The 17,236-nt window shown below is 41.6% G+C and overlaps 1 protein-coding gene and 1 pseudogene across 2 annotated transcripts; one reads left to right on the top strand and one right to left on the bottom strand.

The window, feature by feature from the left end:
• The window catches only part of LOC102814335, a 33,619-nt pseudogene extending 25,985 nt beyond the window's left edge, over window positions 1-7,634 (bottom strand).
• Window positions 7,635-8,154: 520 nt separating this feature from the next.
• RBM15 (RNA binding motif protein 15) lies at window positions 8,155-15,352 on the top strand. Of its 2 annotated transcripts, none has more exons than XM_006865937.1 (2): window positions 8,155-11,101; window positions 14,981-15,352. In XM_006865937.1, exons 1-2 carry the CDS (start codon window positions 8,239-8,241, stop codon window positions 15,001-15,003), a joined length of 2,886 nt encoding a protein of 961 aa, XP_006865999.1. In that variant the 5' UTR covers window positions 8,155-8,238; the 3' UTR covers window positions 15,004-15,352. The 2 variants fall into 2 exon arrangements, with proteins under 2 accessions (XP_006865999.1, XP_006865998.1); XM_006865936.1 differs by having other exon boundaries at window positions 8,213-11,105; window positions 14,981-15,026.
• Window positions 15,353-17,236: the final 1,884 nt, after the last annotated feature.

Genomic DNA, 17,236 nt, shown 5'->3' with positions numbered 1-17,236 from the left:
CATCAGCACACAGCCCCTCTCCCTCTCTGGATCTAAAGTCCCCAGCTGCTCCATCTCTCCACGTCATCATCTCTGCCTCCATCTCAGGCATCACTTCTTCTCTGGGTAGGGTCCCACTCTCAACTCTTCTCCCTTGATGGTCCCAGGGACCTCAGCTCCTAGATTGCAAAGTTAATCACTCCCCTCCTTACTACAAAATGTCTACCTTTACATTTCCAACCCTGACAATCAGTCCTGATAACAATTATTCACCCTTGTATCACAAGAGACCTAGCTGCATTTCCTTTCATCAGTCCCACCTAGACAGATTGGATACTACTCAGTGGAGATTCTACCTTTCTCCACGCCCTCTGGATCTAGGTTCCTTCTTGAAAGCTTGATGTTATTTATTGGTCCAGTGGTAAGGATTTTTTTTTTTCCCCTTTACACTGAGGTACAATCCATACTGAGGACTGTGGTCTTTGATCTTCATCAGTAAGTATTTTTTAAAGTCCTCTTTGCTTTCAGCAAGCAAAGTTGTATCATCTACACATTGAAGATTGTTAATGATTCCTCCTCCAATCCTGATGCCATGTTCTTTATATATATCCAGGAGTCCTGGTGTGCCACTGTGGGTTAATGTGCTGGACTGCAATGTCAGTTTGAACTGCAAGTTTGGCAGTTCAAGCTCACCAGCTGCTCCTTGGAAACCCTATACAGGGTCGCTATGGGTTGGGACCGACTCAACAGCACTTATTTGCATAGTCTCACCCCTGCAAGAGTTCCATTGTTGTTGTTGTTGTGAAGTGCCGTTGAGTCGGTTCCGACCCATAGCGACCTTGTATAGGGTTTCCAAGGAGCAGCTGGTGAGTTTGAGCTGCCAACCTTGCAGTTCAAACAGCTTTGCAGTCTGGCGCATTAACCCATAGTGCCACAACTAGCAAAATTGGTCAACAGTTCAAACCTACCAGTTGCTCCTTAGAAACCCCATACCGGGTCACTATGAGTCAGAACCGACTCGATGGCACTTAACAACAACAGCACAGTCATTGTGTAGGAGTTAGAAGAATCATGATTCGAAGGGCTATATAATAGTAATTCATTGTTTGCACCAATACTATCTTTCCCAGCTTATTTGCCCCAGTGTAGTATACGACAGAGGATCATGTATTGTTTTTATTTATATGTATCTTTGGTTTTTTGGTTTTTACTTTGGATGAAATTCAACATCTATTTATGTTTAAAAAAATCTCAGTATTCTAGAAACAAAATTTTTTTAACATGAGGATAACAAATAAGAAAACGAAATCTGTAACAAACATCATCCTAAATAGAGAAACATTTGAAGCATTCCTTTGTAAATTAAAATAATATGAGTGTTTACCTATCACCCTTTCATTCAAAATTGCATCAAAGATTCTAGTTGGCACAATAAGACCAGAAAAAGCGTACAATCATAAAAATTGGAAAGAAAGAAATACTATTAATTGTAGATAATGTGATTGTCTACATAGAAAACTCAAAGGGGTGTGTGTACTAAGTTAATGTACATAATAGCAAGTGGCTGCATTTCAAATCACTGCAAAGACAAATAGAAAGTATGACTTTTAAAAAGACAATAGCAACAAAACTATAATGAAAGACAAACAAGAGTACCCATAAAATCATCAAAATAAAACAACAAACTTAAAGATATTTTCATATCTTAATACAGCTGTTTTTAAAAATACAAAAACCACAAATAATGTGTCTTGATAACGTAAACTGGGTCTTAAGTGATTTGTTTACTAACAAGGATTTAATATTTGCCTGTAGATGAAAAATACACTTTCCTGTAAGACAAACAAAATAAGCCTATCAGGAGACTACTCACTTTAAGAAGGGAGATGAAACAGAAGAATTTAATCTACTATTGTGGTGGGAAATTTTTTTCAATTCCTAGATTCAGCTCTTTTCTTTTTCTTTCAAGAAATCAAATGGCTCTCAGCTGCCAAGATAAATTTCACATAATGGTTTGTGTGTGAGTTGAGGACACACAAAAACAACAACCACCACCAAAAACTAGGAAGGAAGAAGATAGAAAGTGTGCATTTGATTGAAAACATACTGATATATTCTTTAATTGCACAGCTTTCTTCCATGTATATATGTTTTATTTTGCTTTTTCTTTTAAAGCTAAAATTATCAAAAAAATGTAAACTGCATTTCACATCGAAAGCTAAGTGTGACTATTCTCTTGTCAGGTTGTGTTCTCAAGGCCTGGTACAGATCCAAGGAGCCACCTGATACCACAATGGGCTATGAGATTTTCTTCAACACTATTTCTTGAGTTTTGTAGGGGCACTGAACGGAGAGATCAACATGCTACTATGGTGTTCAGGAATTTTTTGGTAGTTTACACTGTTTTATGACCATTGAAAGAACTTCCTCACCCAAGTCAGCTGACTTTGCAAATCTGGTAAGACCAGATGAAAACTTGGATTGGACTCAATAAATCCATCACCAAAACCCGAAAAAAAGTTCCAAGTCTTAACCCTGTAGTCATGGTCACTTTTATCCTCTCGCGGCCTTCTCTAAAACACATGCATAAATATAGATTCACAAGAACTCACTCAGCTTTAAGAAATACAAAGGAAATGAAAACAAATGAATCACTAATTTTAACTACAGCATAAATCCAATCAATATATATCAAGTTCAGTTCTATCTTGGATATAAGCACACATCACAGACTCACTTTTGGTGCTATTACTGGTAATGGAATTTAGACCTTTTCTAACCATTAAACTTACTAGTCCTCTTAGCCTCAAGTAGGGTACCAGTTCCGTTAGGCAAGTCTTCCTACCTTAGCCAGCTGTGTGCAATAGCTTCCATCAAGTTCCCTGTTATTTCAAGCCATTAACATGACTGGGGGTCAGACATTGCCACATAGCCTGGTGCCTGTCAGCCCACAGTATTCCTTGCTTTTCCTCAATCCTGTCTTCTCTCAATCTAAATGTGAGATTTCGGAAATTATAATGATTTTGTCATTATCTTTTGCTTTGATCAGTGAGTCAATTATGCAGGTCAATTTTGATGTGAAGTAGTCACTCTGGAACCTGGTTTATCTAGAGTGGTTATTGCATTGAGTAATCAGATAATGCAATAAGTCTCAATGTTAAATTTCCTTTGTGTTGTATTAACATAATCTTGAAATAGATTAAAACCTCTTAACTAGGTATTAAAACCTCTTAACTGAGTATTTTGTGTTTTTACAAATATTGCTTTTTAGGTTTTTTAATTCATTAGCATTCAGACTTTTATCTCTAAATACCAATTTCCATGAAAAGGAACCAAAACTCTTGGAGAAATGACTGATTCCATGTCTGTGGCATAAAATGTACCAAAGCCTGGGACAAAACAATGAAGAGGAAACTGGCAAGAGGATTAAAAGTGACACGAGTGGCATGATTTGGTAATTATTAAAATTAGGTACTAAATTCTTCATAGTATTCTATTTTTGCGTATTTTTTATGGGGATCTTTTTTTTTTTAAGGGTGCTAAAAAGAGTTGCTTGGAAAGAGCTCTGGTAGCATAGTGTATACAAATCAGGCTGTGAACCTCATGGTCAGTGGTTCGAAACTACCAGCTGCTCTGTGGGAGAAAGACGAGGCTTTCTGCTCCTGTAAAGATTTACAGCCGCGGAAACCCTGTTCAGGGTCGCTATGGGTTGGAACTGACTCGACGGCACTTAACAACAACAACAACAAAAAGAGTTGCTGGAGTCCTGGTGTGGTGCTATGGGTTAATGCATTGGACTACAAGGTCGGTTTGAACCATGAGGTCAGCGGTTCAAGCTTACCAGCTGCTTCTCAGTAACCCTATACAGGGTCGCTATGAATTGGAACTGACTGCATAGCACTTAACAACAACAAAAAGAGTTGCTAGTTTTGTAATTGAAAGAGCATGATACATGATTGCTGTTGTTACTTGCTGAGGTGTTCGTTCAGACTCATATTGACCCTGTATAGGGTGTCCAAGGGTTTGAAATCTTTTTTGGGAGCAGAAAGCCTCATCTTTCGTCCACGGAATGTCTGGTCTGCTTGAAGTACAGACCTTGTGGATCGAAGTCCAGTGCTTATCATATGGAGCCACGTGCTCCCCCAAAATATAAGGGTGTACATTAAAAAGGTAAATCTTTCTCACAACTCAGACCACATTCTGTTTTCCCTTAGGGGAATTCTGGTAATAACATTGTGGATATTTGTCAAGGAATTTTCTATGAATGACTATGTGTATTTTTTTAAAAATCACAAATGCTAGTATACTATATACTGTTTTATTCCTTATGACATTGTTAGTAGTTAGTTTTAATACAATGAAGATGTATCTGGTAGTGTAGTGGTTACGAGTCGGGCTGCGAACCTTAAGGTCAGCAGTTCGAAACTACCAGCTGTTCCACAGGAGAAAGATGAGGCTGTCTGCTCCCGTAAAGATTTTCAGCCTCGGAAACCCTGTACAGGGTCACTATGAGTCGGTTCTGACTCCACGGCACATAACCAATATCATCACCATACACTATTTTACTATTTTTTTTTTTTTTTTAAATGCTTTACATAGCCTTTAATCATGAGCTTCAAGTTTCTTTTATATAAGAAGCCCTGGTGGCACTGTGGGTTAAACATTGGGCTACTACTAGCTGCAAGGTCAGCAGTTCAAACCCATCAGCTGCTCCTTGGGAGAAAGATAAAGCTGTCTTCTCGCATAAAGAATTACAGCCCTTATAAAGAAAGATCTAAAGCTGAGAGACAAGCAAACACTGAGAAAACCAATTGTATACAAGCCCTACTCTAAATATAAGGTACTAACAGTGCAAACCTGTGGTGCACTGAGAGCAATAATAATAACAAATGATGTCAAATCACCTAAACAACTAACCAGATGACTCAAAAGCATATCAAATGACACCATATGCCCATTCCCAAGCAAAATATTACTTATTTCAGTGGTGACTGTGCTATAGATATACACAGCTTTCAAAATCAACAACAAAATTTCAAAGCAAACAAGAAACTAGGTAGACTATAACACTATATATAAAGAAAGCAATTAACAGGACCTTGCACAAATATTGGAAATGTCAGATAAGAAATTTAGTTTAGAGTATGATTACTAACATAAGGAGCTCTGGTAGCATAGTGGTTATGAGTCGGGATGCTAATCTCACGGTAGCGATTTGAAACTACTAGTGGTTCCATGGGAGAAAGATGAGGCTTTCTGTTCCCGTAAAGATCTACAGCTTCGGAAACCCTATGCAGGGTCACTATAAGTCAGAAGCAACACCATAGCACATAACTACCACCAACCACTACCACCACCATGATTAATATGTTAAATGCTCTAGTCTAGAAGGTAGATAACATGAATGATCAGATGGGCATATTTTCAGTGAAAGATGGAAACTTAAAAAAAAACAATCAAAAGGAAGGTTACCTAGAAACTAATAATAACACCATAATTGACATGAAGAATTCCTCTGACAGTTTTTTCAAGACACACAGCACAGTAAAGAATCCATGAACATATGACAGATCAAGAGCGATGACCCAAACTTAGAAACCAAATAAAAAATAAATTTTAAAAAAAGTTACATCCTTGCCATGATCAATTGACATAACAAAGTTCACTAAAGAATCCTACTTTGGTGAGTAGTGTCTGGGATCTTAAAAGCTCAGGAATGGCCATCTAAGGTGCAGCTATTGGTCTCTCCCCGTCCAGAGGATAAAACAGTAATTACAATTGAATATGCTTGGAAACAATGAGTTCAATGGACTAGTGGGTCATGAGAGCATCAGAGCCTGATGATCCTGAGACCAGAACTACATGGTGTCCAGTTATCACTGCCAACTGCTCTGAAAGGGATCACGTTAGAAGGCCCTGGATGGAATGGGAGAAAATCACAGGAAAATAAAAGTCCAAGCTTACTGGTCAGATAATGACAGACTATATAGCATTTGGTCACCTTCAGGACTGGAACTGAATTTACTTCCATGACTCAACTTTCAGCCATGAAAGTTGGCTGAAAGTTGACAACAACACTAGTGAGGTTTGCACACCATAGATTGGTCAACCTCTGTAGATCAAAAGGGCTGCAATTACTTAAGGACAAAATTTAGAAGGGTCAGGAAAGGAGGAATGGAAACAGGAAACACAGAGAGGAAGGGGGAGAAGTAATGTTACATTGAGGATTGTAATCACTGATGTGAAATGAAATGTTATGATTTGTTGAATGGAAATTTGATGACCTACTCTGTAAATCTTCACAATAAAAAGTTAAAAAGAAAAGATTTTCAGTCTCGGAAAGCCTAAGGAACGGTTCTACTCTGTCCTTATGTAGGGCTATGAGTCACAATCAACTCGATGACAGTGGATTTGGTATATAACACATACGTAATAGTAAAGATACAATCTGCACCTTCCTCAAGATTATTTAAAGAGAAGAAGAGCTAAGGAAGAGCTAAACAGTCTGTAGTCCCTGACTTTAAAAGTTTTCAGAACATTATTGTTACCTTGAAAAAGGTCATGTTTAGACAGATTGGCCCCTGGGAGATGTGGTTGACAGGATTCATACAGAAATCCTCATCACCTGTCTGGCGGCGACTTGAGAGCATAGGTGTAGAGGCATCTCTCACAGGTGCCTCCCTGTCTGGCACAGTAAGGTTAAGAATCAAAGTTGGCTGTTGGAGCGGATGTTTGAAAGCGGTAAAGAGCTGGGTTTAGAGAGTCATCAAGGTGGCTGTGCTCTATGCTATTGGATTCTAATATTGAATCATCGAGGGTGTCCGTGTCGGGAAGGACAAGAAGTCACAGGAAAAACACACGGCACAGAGAGACAATTTCACGATTTTGTTACAGGGAGAATCATATAAAACCAAACATGCTGCTGTTGTTCATGACTCACAGCGACCTGGTATAGGTTTCTAAGGAGCAGATGGTGGGTTTGAACTACTGACCTTATTAGTGGTGTGCAATCCATTGCTTATCCTAGAGCGCTACGATTATGGTTCTAGAGTACCAAATACACGTGGATTTGCAATGTAAGCCAGGAATCGTAAGGACACGTTTGCGGTGGCCAGACAGTTCCGGCTACGCCTGCGGACCTTGGGACTAGGAGCGTCGGGCACTCCCCTCGGTTCCCCGGGGTTACTGGGCGGAAACAAGAGCGGGGCTCCCGGGAGACGGCTGCGTCTTCCCTATGCAGCTTCAAAGATACGGGATCTCTAGAGCCCACGCCCATCACGACACTGTGGGGGACGGCCCAGCGCTCAGTGAACAGTCAACTTGGGTACTCGCCGGGACCAGCACACCCGACTGAGGGCGGCGCTTTCTCGTGCCAGGGGCGGAGGAAGTGGGGAGATTTGATCAGGCTTTTTTCGCAGGGCCTGAGGGATTTAAGATGGTGTCTGCCGGGCGCGCCGAGTTGGTTTCCTGAGGGATGCGTGAGCTCTGACAACTGGAAAGCCTGCCCAGTCCCTCATCTGGCACTTGTAGGACTAGAAGGAGCCGATTAGTTTCGAGCGCCAAGAGCCGCAAAATCGCCAAGCAGACCTCGGCCCCGAACACGTTTGTGAGAAAGCCGAAAGTACGGGGAGGCGAGGCTGGCGCGTGGTCACCATCTCGCGACAATTAAGTGACGTCTCACAGCAAGCGCGGGTTCTAGGCTTTCACCTTCAGTCAGCCTCCTTAGTACATGGGCCTTCCCCTTTAAGAAGTGACGGACAGTTACCTCAGCCTATCACTTTCCTCGGCAACATCCAATCATATTTAAATTTCTTTCAGCCGCCGAAGGAGTTTGAAGAAGGGGTCGAAGGGGAGCTCTCTCGCGAGATTACTGCCTCTTAGAGGAAAAATCTCCTAAACCGATGGCCCGAATTGTTAAATAGTGGGTTAAAGGACAGTATCGCAAGCCAATGAAAGGGGTGAGAAGGTGGGATCGCTGCTTTCGCCGCTCAAGAAGTACCGTTACAGGGCAGACTTTTTGTCCAATCAACGCTTTCAGACTTTGGGTCAGATGACTGGAGAGTGCGAGGGGAGGAGCTACTGCCTGGCGCGAGGAACCGTTAAGATAGACAACGAATACAACCAATGAGCTACTGGGACTGAGGCGTTAGGAGTCCAATAACAGTGGTTGGGCGTGCGCCTTCCCGGAGCGCCGGGAGATGTAAAGACAGACGAACAGTTTTTCCAATGAGACTGTAGAAGAGAAGAGCTAATTGACCAATGAGGGCTGCGAGGCGGGAGCCTTTGCCGCGGCGGAGTCCAAGATGGCGGCGTGCGGTTCCGCTGAGTGAAACGAGCGCGGGGCGGCGGGTTAATCAGCTCCGCGGAGACGACCTCCGGCGACCCGCAACAATGAAGGGAAAAGAGCGCTCGCCAGTGAAGGCCAAACGCTCCCGTGGCGGTGAGGACTCGACTTCTCGTGGGGAGCGGAGCAAGAAGTTAGGTGGCTCTGGTGGCAGCAATGGGAGCAGCAGCGGAAAGACCGAGACCGGCGGCGGGACGCGGCGGAGCCTTCATTTGGACAAGTCCAGCAGCCGAGGTGGCAGCCGCGAGTATGACACCGGTGGGGGCAGCTCCAGTAGCCGCTTGCATAGTTACAGCTCCCCAAGCACCAAAAATTCCTCGGGCGGGGGCGAGTCGCGCAGCAGCTCCCGGGGTGGAGGCGGGGAGTCACGTTCCTCGGGGGCCGCCTCCTCAGCTCCTGGCGGCGGGGACGGCGGAGAGTACAAGACCCTGAAGATAAGCGAGTTGGGGTCTCAACTGAGTGACGAGGCCGTGGAGGACGGACTGTTTCACGAGTTCAAACGCTTCGGTGACGTGAGTGTCAAAATCAGTCACCTCTCGGGTTCTGGCAGCGGGGATGAGCGGGTTGCCTTTGTGAACTTCCGGCGGCCAGAGGACGCGCGGGCGGCCAAGCATGCCAGAGGCCGCCTAGTGCTCTACGACCGGCCCCTGAAGATAGAGGCCGTGTATGTCAGCCGGCGCCGCAGCCGCTCCCCTCTAGACAAAGATTCCTACCCTCCATCAGCCAGTGTGGTAGGCTCCTCAGTAGGTGGCCACCGGCACCCACCAGGAGGAGGGGGAGGCCAGAGATCACTTTCTCCTGGGGGCGCGGCCTTGGGATACAGAGACTACCGGTTGCAGCAGTTGGCTCTTGGCCGCTTGCCCCCTCCACCACCTCCACCATTGCCCCGGGAGCTGGAGCGAGACCGAGATTACTCGTTCTATGAGAGAGTGCGCCCAGCCTACAGTCTCGAGTCAAGGGTGGGAGCTGGAGCTGGTGCCGCTCCTTTCAGAGAAGTGGACGAGATTTCTCCTGAGGATGATCAGCGAGCTAACCGGACGCTTTTCTTGGGCAACCTAGATATCACTGTGACTGAGAGTGACTTAAGAAGGGCGTTTGATCGCTTTGGAGTCATCACAGAAGTAGACATCAAACGCCCTTCTCGTGGTCAAACCAGTACCTATGGCTTTCTCAAATTTGAGAATCTGGATATGTCTCACCGAGCCAAACTAGCAATGTCTGGCAAAATTATAATTCGGAATCCTATCAAAATTGGTTATGGTAAAGCTACACCCACTACCCGCCTCTGGGTAGGTGGCCTGGGACCGTGGGTGCCGCTTGCTGCCCTGGCACGAGAGTTTGACCGATTTGGCACCATTCGCACAATAGACTACCGCAAAGGTGACAGTTGGGCATACATCCAGTATGAAAGCTTAGATGCAGCTCATGCTGCATGGACCCATATGCGGGGCTTCCCACTTGGGGGCCCAGATCGTCGCCTTAGAGTAGACTTTGCAGACACAGAACATCGTTACCAGCAACAATATCTACAGCCTTTGCCTCTGACTCATTATGAACTGGTGACAGATGCTTTTGGACATCGTGCACCTGACCCTTTGAGGGATACACGTGATAGGACACCACCCTTACTATACAGAGATCGCGATCGGGACCTTTATCCTGACTCTGATTGGGTGCCTCCCCCACCCCCAGTCCGAGAACGCAGCACTCGGACTGCAGCTGCTGCCGTGCCTGCTTATGAGCCACTGGATAGTCTGGATCGCAGGCGGGATGGCTGGTCCTTAGATCGTGACAGAGGTGAGAGAGAACTTCCGAGCAACAGAGACCAGCCTAGGAAGCGAAGGCTGCCTGAGGAGAGTGGGGGACGACATCTGGATAGGTCCCCCGAGAGCGACCGGCCCCGAAAACGTCACTGTGCTCCTTCTCTTGACTGCAGTCCAGAGTTGAGCAGCAGTCGGGATCGCAACAACAATGACAACGATCGATCTTCTCGTATTCTTCTCTTGGAAAAGCCTTCTCCAGTCAGAGACAGACGAGGTAGTTTGGAGAAGAACCAAGGTGATAAGCGAGACCGTAAAAACTCAGCATCAGTTGAACGAGATAAAAAGCACCGGACAGTTGCTCCCACTGAGGGAAAAAGCCCTCTGAAAAAAGAGGACCGGTCTGATGGGAGTGCACCTAGCACCAGCACTACTTCATTGAAGTTGAAGACCCCTTCCCAGAAACAAGATGGTGGGACAGCCCCTGCAGCAGCAGCCTCTCCCAAACTCTGTTTGGCCTGGCAGGGTATGCTTCTACTGAAGAACAGCAATTTTCCTTCCAACATGCATCTATTGCAGGGTGATCTCCAAGTGGCTAGCAGTCTTCTTGTGGAGGGCACAACTGGAGGCAAAGTAGCCCAGCTCAAGATCACTCAGCGTCTCCGTTTGGACCAGCCCAAGTTGGATGAAGTAACTCGACGCATCAAAGTGGCAGGGCCCAATGGTTATGCCATTCTTCTGGCTGTGCCTGGAAGTTCTGACAACCGGTCCTCCTCCTCAGCCACATCAGACACTGCCACTTCTACTCAGAGGCCACTTAGGAACCTTGTGTCCTATTTAAAGCAAAAGCAGGCCGCTGGTGTGATCAGTCTCCCAGTGGGGGGCAATAAAGACAAGGAAAACACCGGGGTTCTTCATGCGTTTCCACCCTGTGAGTTCTCCCAGCAGTTCCTGGATTCCCCTGCCAAGGCACTGGCCAAATCTGAAGAAGATTACCTGGTCATGATCATTGTCCGTGGTGCGTCCTAACTCCATGTATAACTTGTATTTACTGCTTTGACATTGTTCTTGTTTTGTGATATGTGTAATGGGATACAGCATTAGATGCAGTTTTCTTTTTAATTAGTTGTTTAGTTAATAGCTTTTTCTTTTTTTATACTTTTATAAACATCTTTAAAATAGAAGCCAAGACAGTTTAGCTATTACTTTTAAGAGAAAGGGATGCCCTGAGGTAGCAGGCAGATGAACTTGGCTTTAATTAAGGGTACCTATTGTTTAAGAGTAAAATTTTATTTCCAGTTTTCTCTAAAGTTTTTTGTTTTGATTTTGTTTTTCCTTTTTTTAACCTGGAGCTTAAATCTTCAAAGTTACAAAATCAAAATTTTGGTAAGTCAGAATTTGGAGTCCAGTGACAAAGAAAGATTATAATATATACCTAAAAATTACTGAATTGATATGCAGGTGAATAATTCTCCGACTAGAAATGTTATTTGTAAGGTTATAATTTGATCAGGGACCTCAAAAGTATAAGCTAGTAAGTTATATAACGATGTCATTATTCAGGTATTTGAATAATTCTCTTAAAGCGCATGGTTTATTCCCAGGAAGTTTGCATTAACATGCATTTTTATCATCAGTTCTTGAGTTCTTCTGTATCCCATATATGCACTTTGGGTTTGTGGCTATAATTGCTCAGTAAGAATTGAGGACTATGTTACAAACCATTTATGTCTGATGCTTACATTAGTATGCAAGAAGTGAGTAGGTGCTTTAAAAATCAGAATTTCTTAGTTACTGATGTGGTGTTTTACTTTTTCAGAGATATAGCAGGTACAGTTCTAAGTTAATTGTGCATAGTTCAAAAATAAGTGTTATTCTAAAATGAGTTTTGGGTTTTGTATCCATTTAAATTTCTGGTTTCAGTAATAGAAAGAAGAGTTGTCTGCAGGCTCATAGGCATCTCCTTCCCCATCCCATCCCCTGCCCCCCATGGACAGTAATCAGCCATATCTGGATTGTAGAATTTTTAGTTATCATAGAATGCCTTTGACATACTCTTTATTTCGCTGTGTTTTTATTTTTATATTTAAACAGTAGTGGTGACTACAGTATTGAAAAAGTATTTTGAATATCTTAAATTTCATGTTTAATATTTTCACTGGTGTCCAGCCACAGAAAATGAAAATGTCAGTGTAGGAAAACCTTTCTTAATTGTATTATTTCCCCAGGCACTTTGAAAACATTATAATAGTACACAATAATTTAACCACCCTCACAAAAAATTTTATTTTTTTAAACGGAGGGTTTTAAAATGATGGTTCTTAATTTTTGTTTTTCTGCCCATTCTTCCAGCCCTGCCGCCCGTAGTTTCTCAGGTCATAAGTAAGTATATTTTCTCTCTCCACTCCCCCTGATTTAAATGCTGAGAACTTCAGCTAAGGCCCTTGATATTTAAATATTCTATGAAACCTTTTGGATCATGGTCTTGTTTCTAGTCTGTGAAAGTGATTTCTTGAAAGCCTGGCAGAATCCAACTGCTTTCTTTCTATTATCAAAGCTGGTAGTTTTGAAATAGCACCAATAATAACCCAGGGAAATGTCTTGTAATTTTTTTCCCCCATTATGACAGGTGTCTAAAATGCATGTCAGCATGAAAGCTTCTTCACTGCTGTGTCATCCTTTTTGGTTTTCACTCTGCATTTGTAAAATTATTTTTGTAAGTTTGGAGGTTTTTGTGTTTTTTGTTTTTAAACTGGAAACACTACCCATTTCAGGAGAAGGAAGGTACTTGGTGAGGAGCATGGAGCACACAGATTCTCAGTGTGCCTCTAGGGAAAATACCTGAAATTCCACAATTTTATTTTGGCACTTTTTGCTTTCAAAGGGCAGTGCTTGACACTCTAATAGAGAATGACGCCTGCTCAGAGACTAGTGTAAATGCAGAGTCTGTGAATACACAGGATCAAAGTACAGTTGTGGCTAGATCCATTTTTTTTTTCCAGTTTAAATAATCTTACCATTAACTTTTGAATATCTTTTGATAAGATCAAATGATCTTGCTTGTTTGGTTAGTGAAGTCCATGACTCTACTCAGTATAACCCAAAATGTGTTTGTTTCCCCCACCCCTTCTTTTTTTAATTGAGATGATGTGAAGAATTATAGAGTACTGTGATTTTTACTCCTTATTTCAGTCCTTCCTTGGCATCACTGTTTTTGTTAGATCTGGGCAATTTGTGCTTTGATATTTTTGAAACAATGGTCTGATGTCACTTCTATGTGTATGTTATAAGTAACAAATTATGTTTAATTTGGTGCTTACCTACAGAGTGCCATCCTTCAGATGAATATTTGAATTGCCCATTTCTGTTGTGCAAGCTTATAATATTTTTTAATGGTCCATTTAAACCTCCAGAATTGAATTGAAAGTGAAATTTCCAAAACTGTCTGATTCTAATGTTCATTAGCTGGAATTTTCATAACTCCAGTATTAGATATTCTTTGTAACAATCAATTTTTTCTTTTTATATTTAATACTGGTTTAGCGTAGGTGTTCTTACAGGAGCTCAGTTCAAATAAATGGAGAGAAAATTTTTTCAGTACATCATTTAATGGTTTATTAAGCAGTAATGGTAAAAAATACCAAGTTAATTAAGGCATTTAGATCACAATTTCAAAGTTTAGGAAAAATAAAGCATTTCAGCTCCTCACCAGTAATTATACTTTATCTTTTGATTTTTGTTGTTTTCACATGCTTAGTTTGACACTCATCTAAGACTAGAAGGATTTTCCTTTTAAGGATTATATCTTAAAATGTCCATCCTCTGGCTGTTGTATTTTGAAGGTGATATTACAGTCTGGCCTTTCTTGACTAGCTTAAGACCGTTAGAAGTACAGTTAAAAATAAAGTTTTTGCTTTCAGAGTCCAACATTGTTTGGCTTCTTTATGAGTGGATTTCCACTGACAGTGCTTTTTTTTTCCATATGTGAACTGAAAAATGTAAATCTACTGTCTTCAGATAGCAGAGTTGCTTAATATATATATACACAACTTGAACAATATAGTTTGGGTCTGTACAGGAACCATTTACCTACACAAGGAAATCATTTTGAAAGAGGCCTTAATGACCCACCTTTTACATGAAAAATCATTCTTTAGAGGGAACTTGTGGACATTTTTTTTTTCTGTCTCTACCACATCTGTTTGGTTTTGAGATAGAAGTTAGATATGGGAACAAAAAGAGAAGTAGAGCTTATCCTGTTAACTTTCTGGTTATAGTGATAATTCCTAAAGGGAGAAAGTTACAGGAAACCACAGTGAAGCCTAATGAAGAGTTTTATATGCATGATTTAGAGTTGAAAAGTTAGAGTCCTGAAGTAACAGCTGCTGTCTTTGTTTACACAGATGAAAGTGGATTTTTAAATGACTTTTTATCTTGAACCCATTACACAAAAATGGAGTAATCTGTATTGCTCCATGTAAATTACAAAATTAAAGTAGAATGGAATCTACCTTTTAATTGTTTTACTCTTTATGTTTGGAATATGTTGATAGAGCCAATTGATTATATAAACTCATTCTTTTATTGTTTTTTTTTTTAACATGTTTTACTCAGTTACTTGCATATAAAATATATTTTCAGTTCTATAATCCTCATTAATTATAGTCTTTAAAAAAGACCCACCCTATTGTTCTATTTGTTATATGTCTATTCATACAGTAAATTCATTTTAAGGTTTGTGCCAGTGGGTATTATTGGTGCTTTTTGAAGTCAAGGTGGACAATCCAGGAAGGTCTTGTTAATGTTATATTAATCTATAATGGCATAGGGGAAATGTATATTTTTTTAATATTGTGAACATTTGTACTGAATAACCTTTTTCTCCCCTCCCCGCAAGCAAAACTGGTGAACAACGGATGAAGATACGGAATTCAAAGCTCTAATGGACCCTTTTGAAGAGAAGTTGTGGCTTATGTGGAGTTTACATGGGCCTCTTGATGGAAGACAGCTAATCTGTTTAGTATTTGTGCATTTTACTAAAATGGCAGCTTAAAGTTGTGTATCTGCTATTGTGATGCCAATGCCGGTGTTTTAAGTGGAAAAAAATGACCTCTTTGCTTTGTGCTGTGTACACAAGATTTCTGGAAAAGTAAAGAAAAACCCTTTTTATGGCTCACACAACTTAAAGTAGCTGTCACTCAAACATGCGCTCACAGTTGAGCTGCTTTTGTTTTATTCTAAATAAATTGTTTCTTTTGAGGAAAATGTTTTTCTGCCTGGAAGTGAATTGACGACAAACCTTTGACCCCTTTGTTTGCAGCTGAGGGGTACTTGCTGCTGCTCAGATCTTGTATGTCTTGAGCAAGAAGCAGGGAGACCATCAATTTCATTTTGACTATCACGGTGTGTCAATTCTGATGGATCACTAGTGTTACTGTGACCCCCTTTGTTTGCAGTGAAGGGGATCATTTGCTTCTCGGTCCTCGACTTAATGAGGAAATGGTGCTGTTTGCTGGCATGCAAGAAGCCGGGGCAAGCACCTAAGCCTCACCACAGTGCACAAGTCGGGGGCTTTGCTGGTTTGAAGAGCCGGAGTTGCTGAAATTTAAGTTTTGATTTATTTTGTTCACCCATCACGTTTGGCCTTAGTTTCATTTTTAATTTGAAGAAAAGTTTGAAATTGCTTTATCTTGCACTTAACATTTGCACCAGATTGCCAAAAAGAAAGAGAAATGCTCCGTTTGCTTTTAAAATGTTAATGATGATGTTAATAAAGCCTTTCCTGACACATTTGAGGAGCTCCTCCGTCTCCAGGGGCTTCTTACCAGAGTTATGCAGTGATGGGTTTAGTTCTGAATGGATGAAGAGTTCCTGAGAGCTAGCATTTGTAATTAGAACCATTACTTGGTATCTATGCCTTGTTTGACCTGTGGTTCCACATGCCTTGGATGTGCATGCACCGTGACGGTTTCATAGGTCCGAACGCACACTCAGGCCCGGTCACTTCGGTTGGTAGTACAGATTGTGAGGAAAAATGGAGGCATCTTTAAGGAGGAAAAAGTATTTGCCTTTAGTTCCTGCATTATCCTGTACGCGGGCTCCTGAGCTTTGGAAGCCTGTGCCCAGTACAGGAGAACAACTCCCTTTGCAGCAGGAGACTTCGGTGCACAGTGACAACGCTGGAGTTCAAGAGGAAGCCAGCGATGCTGCACCATTGGCTTCAGACACCATGTTGTTGTTTGCCAGTTTTAAACTTAACTAGTTGCAGATGAAGACCACCTTGAAATGCAGGCTTGTTGGGCTTGTTTTGAATTGTAACCTCGGATGGAAGAGCCCTAGTGCTGTCTTGTCTCCATGCGGGATGATTGCTAGGCAACAGGTGATTATCAACAAAGGATGCCATGGTTATACTCTGCAAGGTGGTGTTCCAGTGGCAAACTGCTGTATAAACTCTTGTAAACAGGTAAGAGGGTTTTTAGAGGTCAAAATGCATAATAATAGGGTTGAGGGCTTTTAATGTTTTGGGTATGGTTCTCTGGATGGGACTCTGTAGGCTTGCTGCTGCTGTTATAGCTCCCTTCACTGAACTGTTATAGTTACAAAGCTTCAGGCCAGAACTTTTCTTCTACTTGATATTCTTCCTGATTTTTAGCATTTAAAAAATTATGGGAGCCAAAGCCTTAAAATCTTGATTGTGGATTTGGGACCTGCCATTTTGATGGCCTTTAAATTTTTCATTTTCTATTAACCTTGACCTGTTAGTTATGATTTAATAGTATAGGAGGACTTGGCTATAAAAAATATTGCTCATTACAAAATGAGTTATAAAACCACTAAGTTAATAAATGATCTCCCGTATACAGCAAAACAAAATTTTGGTACACCATCAGACTGGGATTGATAGCTACTTTAGCTAAAATGGCTAGCTTTGTCTTGTCTTAATTTTGTTGTAAAAATTTAATCATAAAATTAGCAAACTCTAGGCAAATGTGTTGAGAAAAATCTGACTTAGCTACTCTTCTCATTTCATTGTCCATTCAGTCCTCCCAGCCTGCTGAGTTCTTTGAGTCTTTCCCCCTCACATCAATTATCTATGAGGCATTGTTTGCTTATCTCAGTGTAAAAACTTTGAGTAGGAATTTTTCTTTTTCAT

This window comes from Chrysochloris asiatica, unplaced genomic scaffold (assembly GCF_000296735.1).
Source record: "Chrysochloris asiatica unplaced genomic scaffold, ChrAsi1.0 scaffold00085, whole genome shotgun sequence".
NCBI lineage: Eukaryota > Metazoa > Chordata > Mammalia > Afrosoricida > Chrysochloridae > Chrysochloris > Chrysochloris asiatica.
This window is presented reverse-complemented; position numbering and strand designations above follow the sequence as displayed.